This window comes from Limulus polyphemus, unplaced genomic scaffold (assembly GCF_000517525.1).
Source record: "Limulus polyphemus unplaced genomic scaffold, Limulus_polyphemus-2.1.2 Scaffold9103, whole genome shotgun sequence".
NCBI classification, from domain to species: Eukaryota; Metazoa; Arthropoda; class Merostomata; order Xiphosura; family Limulidae; genus Limulus; species Limulus polyphemus.
In genome coordinates this window covers 4,852-14,129 of record NW_013674713.1, presented here as the reverse complement: position 1 = coordinate 14,129, position 9,278 = coordinate 4,852, and the positions used below count along the sequence as shown (strand labels likewise).

General features: G+C 34.6%; 1 protein-coding gene across 1 annotated transcript in view; it reads left to right on the top strand.

The window, feature by feature from the left end:
• Positions 1-7,000, top strand: part of LOC106475751 (epidermal retinol dehydrogenase 2-like) — a 10,181-nt gene extending 3,181 nt beyond the window's left edge. Inside the window, exons 2-3 of the mRNA XM_013936427.2 lie at positions 6,351-6,595; positions 6,855-7,000. Coding sequence (XP_013791881.1) covers positions 6,351-6,595; positions 6,855-6,975 — 366 coding nt within the window. The 3' untranslated portion in view covers positions 6,976-7,000. The remainder of the gene's footprint in view (positions 1-6,350; positions 6,596-6,854) is intronic.
• Positions 7,001-9,278: the final 2,278 nt, after the last annotated feature.

The window sequence follows — 9,278 nt, the reverse complement described above, 5'->3', positions numbered from 1 at the left end:
TTGGCGCGATTGTTGAAATTAAGTGTATCGTAAAGTTATATTCGGAAAGAATAAACCAGTTTTATTAAGTAAGGACTTGTGTCGCTAAAATTTCGTCGGAACGAAATTACGGAAAGTTAATTAACAAACGGAGACGAAACAATATATTCGTGTTCCTTTATCAAACAGGTATCGCATGGACTGGTATTTTAGGGCACATGCAATCTGCGTATCGCTAGTTCGAATCCCGTCAGCGATCACACTCACCCATTCAGCCGTGGGGGCGTTGTAATGTGACGGCCAACCCCACTATTATTTGGTAAAAAAAAAAGTTGTGGTAAGTGGTGTTGAAAAGCTGCCTCTCTCTTAGGGTCGGAGCAAGTGCGGTTTACTCCGACCCTCGTGTAGTACTAACCATCAACATTCAAGGACAACCTATCATGGTACGGAAGGGAGGAAGAGGTCTCAGAGTACCTGACCCTCCTAGGTCACAAAGACCTAAATTCCGATTCTTTCAGGGCAATGTCCATGTATGTACTACAATCACATTCTGTGTTTTGCAATCGCTACTAGAGTCCATATTGCAAATTACACATTTCACTAGTCAGAGACTAATCGAACATATTTTACATAAAATACCCTTTAAATATATTATTTTTAGTGTCTAACTAGTGTGGGGTTTATATGTCTGACATTAGGTGGCCTGATCACTTCTTTCATTTTAAAATAAATGTTAACTGGCGAGAGGTATTTAGGTCTACTTCCATCATGTATGTAATAACGGTCGAGCTCACAAAGTAGGTCATTTTTTTGCCAATTTTTCTTAAAGTAATTTATAGTATTATGCAAGAGTCTATCGGATACTGTTTGTATGTTTGCGTAATTGTGCATGAATTTTGATGAGGTGCTTGAAAAGCTGCCTTCCCTCTAGTTTCTCAGTTCAAAATTAGGGACGTCTGGCGCCGATAGCTTTACGTGAAACGTTTGTCAAATAAAGGGTAAGCAAGTAAAACACGTTGTCTTAACGAATGCAAGCTGTTTTGGTGTATAAAATATATACCGATGATAAAGAAAGATTATAGGAACGAAACAAATGAGCTTTAAGTTGTATTAATGACAGAATATGGAGGTAAGGAGAAATAGTCATTAAACAAAAAAAGTGTTTTCGGATATTCCTGGTGAAAAAGAGTATAAATTAAACACTTACTTTAGATAAACATTTAGAACATAAATTGGCTTTTCCTCATCAGAAGAAAGAGAGATACAGTGAGATTTGCATCAGTATTTTATTCAAATAATTTTAACACTGAGATTCTGAATTTAATAATACTCTTTGTTTCAACGACACAGAGCAGGACATCCTAGGACCTAAGGCTTTCAAAGGCAAAAATAATTGTTTCCCATTACATAACAGTACACATGAATGCAGTCTTTTAACGATGAACTATTGTGATGGCGTTTTTTCAGAATAATTGACTACGTACATAAAGGAAATGTCTGTCAGTCACTGTGGAGGAGTGTGACTCACTAAGAGTTGGAGTGGTTGATTACTGCACTAGAACTCTCCTATTGAACATTGCACTGTGTTACATATATTTAGATAATAGGAGATAGTTTGTTGTAATAAGATAATAGAAGTTAGCTTACTCTAGTTCTTAAAATTCCCAATCAAGCATTTAAGTCATACCTATATTTATATTGTACATTCAATAGAATTAAAGAAATATTTTAAACTTTAAGAATTAAATAACAACTCAAGCCCCCCCCCCCCCAGTGGAACAGCGGTATGTCTGCAGACTTACAACGTTAGAAACCGGGTTTCGATGCCCGTCATGGGCAGAGCACAGATAGCCCATTGTGTAGCTTTGTACTTAACTTCAAAAAACAAACGGACAAAAGAGCCAGAAGTAGATGCTACAGTGTCCCCCTCTAGTGGTGACAGAGCTATCCAAGGCAATCTGAGGGTCTCAGGTTCGAATCCCCGTCATACCAAACATGCTCGCCCTTTCAGCTGTGGGGTCGTTATAATGTGACGGTCAATCCCACTATTCGTTGGTAAAAGAGTAGCCAAAGAGTTGGCGGTGGCTGGTGATGACTAGCTGCCTTCCCTCTAGTCTTACACTGCTCAATTAGGGACGGCTGGCGCAGATAGCCCTCGTGGAAGTCAGAACTTTATTTTAATGTCCAGTAGTTGGTAAAATTAATTTATAGTGAACAACTTGCTGGAAGGTTTCTTTGTTGGAGACCACGTTTCGTCACATTTTCGTGAATTTTATTCAGGTCTTTAGTTTTATAGGCTTTTTTGAGTTTTTATGTAGTAAGGTGTCTATGATGGAAATAAAATAATTGTGTGATATTGTCTTGATTGCTTAGACAGAGGTGATTCTTGAATGGTTAGTTGATTAAAATCCCGAAGAGGATCCATCAAAGTTTATTCCATAGAAACGTCGTCTCATTATAAATCCATTTTATCACTGATCCACCTGGTAACCATGACCTCCAAAGAAGTTTAAACAATTGGTACTAAGTTGTGAGGCTTGTTAAGCATCGATAAAGCAATATCTTATCAGAAAAAAAAAAAAAGACGTTCTCTTGAAGTGGATAAGATACTGAATACATGTGACAAGAGAACTAACGGAATTGTGGTGTGTACACGTTTCTTTGTATAGAGATAATTAAAAGTGAACTTGTGGTAGAAACTATCTATTACTACAGATAACTGAAAGTAAACTTGTAATAGAAATTACTTACTACTATTTCTAGACCTATGTACAGTAACCACGCTGAATCTGATTGGGTTACAATAGCCAATCAGGAATCAAATATGAAAAGGTAAAGTGAACATTTCACTTATTGTTATGTTTTTCTTTTTTGAGTGACACTTATTAGTGCAGTGCTTTATCTGCAGGTGGGTTTTGTTAGCTTCTTACAACTTGAAGCATTTTAAACCTATTCAGAATGTAACTTGCCCAACTACGTGTACGTATAACCGAATTAGCACTTACCTCTGTTGTGAAAAAAAAAAGGTGACTATACAATTTTTAAATGTTTGTTACAAAGTGAGTGAACTAAGATCATAAATATCTATTTACCCATGACATTACTAAGATCATAAATATCTATTTACCCATGACATTACTAAGATCATAAATATCTATTTACCCATGACATTACTAAGATCATAAATATCTATTTACCCATGAAATTACTAAGATCATAAATGTATATTTATACCTATGACATTACTAAGATCATAAATATCTATTTACCCATGACATTACTAAGATCATAAATATCTATTTACCCATGACATTACTAAGATCATAAATATCTATTTACCAATGACATTAGTAAGATCATAAACATGTATTTACCCATGACATTACTAAGATCATAAATATCTATTTACCCATGGAATTACTAAGATCATAAGTATCTATTTACCCATGACATTACTAAGATCATAAATGTATATTTATACCCATGACATTACTAAGATCATAAGTATCTATTTACCCATGACATTAGTAAGATCATAAATATCTATTTACCCATGACATTACTAAGATCATAAATATCTATTTACCAATGACATTACTAAGTCCGCAGACATACCGCTGTGCCATTGGGGGTGATTTACCTCGAAATGCATCGTCTCGACGTTGAATTTTTACTCAGATATTTTGCTAATAATACAGAGAAAGATATCCACAAATGTTATTCACTGAAAATAGACTTAAATTCATACGTTCCTTTTCATTCAGCTTCACTTCAAAGCTAAAAAAATGTTTGAAGACACAATTAGTGTTATATATTTGTTTAATTTGATAATAAACAAGTTTCTTATTAAAATTATAAGTCTTTATATCAATCAACCATCCACAAAGTGTACCATATATGCGTATAAACCCACCCTAACTATCAGGATAACTACAACTGTGATTTATTGACTGTTCCACCTGTTCCTGTATAAGAAACTTATCGACGCTATTGCCCTGGTGTGGAAATTTACAAGTTTGAATAGCGGATACAAAGAAAAATTAATGTGAAATATTTCAATGAAACATGAACATCTAAAAACGCAAGTAACGAAGAGTGAATACTTTAATGTTCTAGATTTGAAGTTTTATTTTACAAAAATCAATGTAATATAATACATTTATGAAAACCTTGAACCACTGAAATATTAAGATACCAGCAGAGAACCACAAAACATTTGTGATCAAATTAGTATCTTTATTGCAACAGTACTTCTATAAATACAGGGATTCTAGAATAATGTATACAAATATAAGGGTACTGTCTGTTGTATGTCCATGTAACTACTTCGCAGGATGAGGATAGATCTTCACCAAAATTGGTATGGAGGTTTATTAGGTCCATACGGTTTTTACAATTACATATAAGGAAAGCAACTGTTCATGTCCTAAAATAACCTTTCAGAGATAAACGAACACTGTAACTTGTGAACGTTTTTTGCTTTAGTTTAGTTAGGGCTAAACTTTACATACTTAATGCTATCAATAAATAAGCTTATAATGATATTTTATGACCAAACGTTAATAAGTTTTTAATATGCTGCTGTACAAAACGTCTACTAAAGTATGTTTATATCCGCCTTTTGTTCACGTTCGTTGAAATAAAGTGCGCACGCATTTTCAGGACAGACAAAAACTGAGTATTATTAAAATAGATGGCCGAACTCTCGTGTACTTATTTCTGAAGTCGGACAGAGGTCAGGAAAAAGTGTAGTTTGGTTCTACAAGCCCATGTTTGCTCTCTGGTGGTGAGGTGTTTGTGGTTTGAACATAACTGAATACTTAACCAACTTAAAGACGCAATCATAATTAATCTATAAAGTCAAGTGTAATTCATTATTCCAGGAACTAATAATATTGCTTTTTTAGAGCATTTTTGTTTGTTCATGGTGGTATGTATATAGGCAAAGCGTGATTTCAGAAGCCGAAACATGTTTACCCTAAATTAAGTTTATTTTGGAAAATAATACATTTCATAGCCAAATACAGCAATATACAGTATCTCCATACCTGTACTGCCTTGAGATCTCTGGTATATCTGACAAGAGAAAAAATGTGTCGTATATGTAACAATAAGAAAACACAGAGGGTCACGTTGTTCGTATGATATTCATCTTTTCAAGTGGCTATCATTAATCTTTGTGCAACATGTAGCTGAATGCTTAAACGTACATTTTGTATGTTACTGTAAAACAGTCCACATGGCAAGTACATGTTATGGAGCGGAGCAGTGCTGGTAAGATAACATTTACTCAGTATAGAAACTATGTTGACATTTTTCTTTGATTAATCAGTGCTTTCAATTTAAAAAAAAAAATTAGAAAATAGTATGCTAATTTTAGGAAATAGCCAATACGCGAGGGGTCAACCGAGACCCCAGCGGGTATTGGGTGTTCAAAGCCCCAGGAAGCTACTGAATTTTCTGAGAGTGTAGTTGACTTCTAAATGGAGATTTTAAGATTAATAATTCACAAGACAACAAGAGAAATAGTTTTTGCAACCATCAGTACCTATGTTTTTCGAAAGCACCCCTTTCCTCTTCACCACGTGTAATCACCATTAAAATGACTCATAGCGAACACTGCTCAAATGAGTCTCATATTGGAAGTTCTATAAATAGTTTTCTGTACTTTCCCAAGGTTTTTGACGAATTAAAATAGGTTTTAGAAAAATATTTGAAAATGAATTCTAAGTTGTTTATTTGTTTGTAAGCCGGTATGTACGTACATCGATAATACATGGATAAAAGTACCGGGTATCGGCCCTTCTTGAAACCATTCTTTAGCATTCTATACAAGTTCTCAAACAAACAAGTCATAAACTTGTTCCCGAACTTCAGTTTGTAATTACGTTTCGACAGAAGATTAATTACCATATTTGATAGAAAAGCTCGATAGTCGGAGCTTCTGGATTCTGTCGGTTTAAAATTGATGATCTTTTTCTTTTAGGCCACATTCCACGTTAGTCTCTCTGAACTGTGCCTGTCGCTAGTATTGAACCTTAAATTTTAGCATTATAAATCATGAACCTTGCCGTTGAACCACTAGGAGAAGGCATTCAGTTTAAAAATATTCTTGAGAGTGAAATTAAAATAAACACGTTATTTGGTGTATGTGATAATAACTTTCATTTATCATAGATTAGTAATAACTGTTCATTCTTAACCCGATCATGATCTAAGGAGGTCGTAACGTCGTTCTTTGTTTTGTGTTTTAAATGAAAGTTTTTGATATCCATATCAGCCGTCTTTACTACATACATTGTAATAATTATTGTTTTGTTTTTCCTTGTTTTTCAAAGGACAAGCTTAATTCAATTGTTTCAAACTTCCAGATGTGCAAGGCTTTCATACCGGACATGATAGCAAAAAACCACGGCCATCTCGTTTCCATAGCAAGCCTTGCAGGACTGGGTGGAGTGGTGGGTCTTACTGACTACTGTGCTAGTAAGTTTGCTGCTGTGGGGTTCGATGAAACTTTGAGGTTGGAGATTAAAGCTGAGGGCTACGACGGAATCAAGTCCACGGTAGTTTGTCCGTTCTTCACCAACACGGGCATGTTCGCCGGAGCTACACCTGGGTAAAGATAAAAGTGTCTTGAGGAAGCTAAAAGTAGTCATAGATCAATTTGTTTAGAATGCAAACCTGAAAGAGAAGTAGAACAAGTTTATCGCAGAAATTAAAAGAGCCTGAAAAGTAACTCTTTCTTTAAAGACGTTGATAATATTTCTAGCTAGAAGTTATTAATAGTCAGGTAATTTTTTTGAGGATCATCTCTCTGTACTTATGTCATTGAGGATCTTTAATGTAACAGTTATTTTTACTGGCTTTTGTTGCAGAATTTTTGGATTTCTTAAACCAGAGTTTGTTGCTGACGAGATTATGTCCGCTGTTTTAACAAATCAGGAAATGCTTATTATCCCAAAGCTGTTTTACGTTATGTACATGCTCAAGTCGTAAGTTTTCGTTCACCATTTTGTTAGAATTTTTATGTTTTTAAGTTTATTGCCGCACTCTTAAGATTTTATTATGTATGCTTATTTTATTTTTTTGCTCTTTACTTAACAGTATACAGTTTTTTAATTGTTGCCAGGGTTAGTATCATATGCGATCACCTAAGCCTAATTAGTAATTAACTACTATTTTTTTTTATCTGTGTGCTAATTACTAACTAGTTTTATCCAATATTTCGGCTGCTATCGTAGTGTCGTCCTCAAAGAAGGATTTTTTCTGTATTGGTAGTGGCCGATTTCCATCCTGGGTCATCTTAAGGAAACAGAAAGACCAACAAAGGCTAGAATTGAGGAGCATACAGAACTCAGTACTACTAATATATCTGCTATAGCTCATCATGAGAAAGAAGAAGACCATACAATACATCAGAATACTACTAAAATAACATCATATGAACCACACGTGAGAAAAAGAACAAATATAAACCTACTACATCCACCTAAGTGATAACACAGCATGGAGGTCAACAAAACTTGAATACCTTTTTTGAAAGCATTTCAATGGTTAGTTGATCCAAGTTCAGTCGAGGATAGCACAACAGACGTCCCTCAAGAAGATTCAGGATTGAATCGCAGACACTACCAACACAAAAATAATTAGTCGTTCTCAGGACTTCCCCAAAGTGGGCTGCATATTAGCAACCGAAACATAGAATAAAATTAGTTGGTAATTAGCACTTGGTTATAGATATAAACAAGTTTTGACTAATTAATAGTTAAACTTAGGCGAACGCATGGGCTACTAATCGTGACAAAGACTGATACCTGATTGCCACAGCCTTATCGTAAGTACTGATATTCAGTTATTTTGTCTATGCTATTTTATACCGTTTTGTTGTCTTTTAATCATTTCCCATGTTCTTATTTTCTGACAGGTGGCTATAATGATTGTTTATGCTTTATTTCAACATTATTAAGTGTATATATTACGAACAGTATTGGGACAGCACATGTTGAGAAAGCAGAATCGTGTTTCGCCTTTGTTTTTGTTGATCATCAAAACATGGACTCTGTAACAAACAATTGCTTTTAGCCGTCGATCCACAGCTGGTAGATTACACTTCTACACTTTTCCAAAGAGGATCCAAATGTAGTGATCTTTTGAGCAATATACTTGCTTCCTTTCAGGCTGCGTACCAAAACGTCATACATTGGTTCAATTTTTAAAGTAAATTATGGATGTTATTTTTCACAAACCTCTAATAGACACAGTGTGTAGTGTTACCTAACGTTTTATATACTGAAAGAAACATGAATCTTTCCTACAGACCTACATAACAGCAGCCCTCCCCCCAGTGGCACAGCGGTAAGTCTGCGGACTTATAACGCTAGAAACCTAGTTTCAACACCAGTGCTGGGCACAGCAAAGGTAGCCCATTGTGTAGCTTTATGCTTAACTACGAAGAAATAAACAGAGCAGCGTTGTCCAAGATGCTAAAATACGTCAAAATATTCACAGTTCCAATAATTATCACCAGCGGAGTAAGTCTATTTAAGTCAAAACAAGCTCACATAATGGTACCACCTCATTCTTCAGAGTTCAGATAGTACAATCATATCTAAAAGCTAGAGTAAAACTAAGACTCATATTTAGAAAGCAAACAATGAATAGCAGGATTCTTAATTGTGGTTTTTCATTGTGCTTTGACTTTACATTCAAACATTTGTTATTAGTGGCTTATGGACTGCAGCCGCTTTTTGAAATCGAAAAGCATTGAGCTCCCTGCAAACAAAGAATTTGGTGACATGCACTCTTGAAATCTCATTAATGTCCTGGTTGTCAGGTATGATTACAGGTGTGCATTTTTACTTCGCAACACATTTCAAAGTTTCACTAGGTTAAAGAGTGATTAATTTTAGGTATTGAAGCCAATATTACACATTAAAATGTCTACTACTTTGGATCAGACTAACATAATTACAGTGATTTGCAAAAGTAGGGTTTTTTTTTTTTAAATGTTAAGTAACTCAGTTTTGTAGTTTTAACTTTCTTGTTTCAATACGTTTTGTAACATTAAAACTTTCTATATTACTATAGCTAGCTAGATTACATATATATATATATATATATATATTGATCCCAACTTGTCTTTATAAGATTAAAAAAATTTGTTATACTTGTAAGTATTGAAAAATATTGTTACGTCTCCGTTTGTTAATTGATTTTCCGTAACTTCGTTCCGACGAAACTTTAGCGACACAAGTCCTTACCTAATGAAACTGGTTTATTCTTTCCGAATATAACTTTAC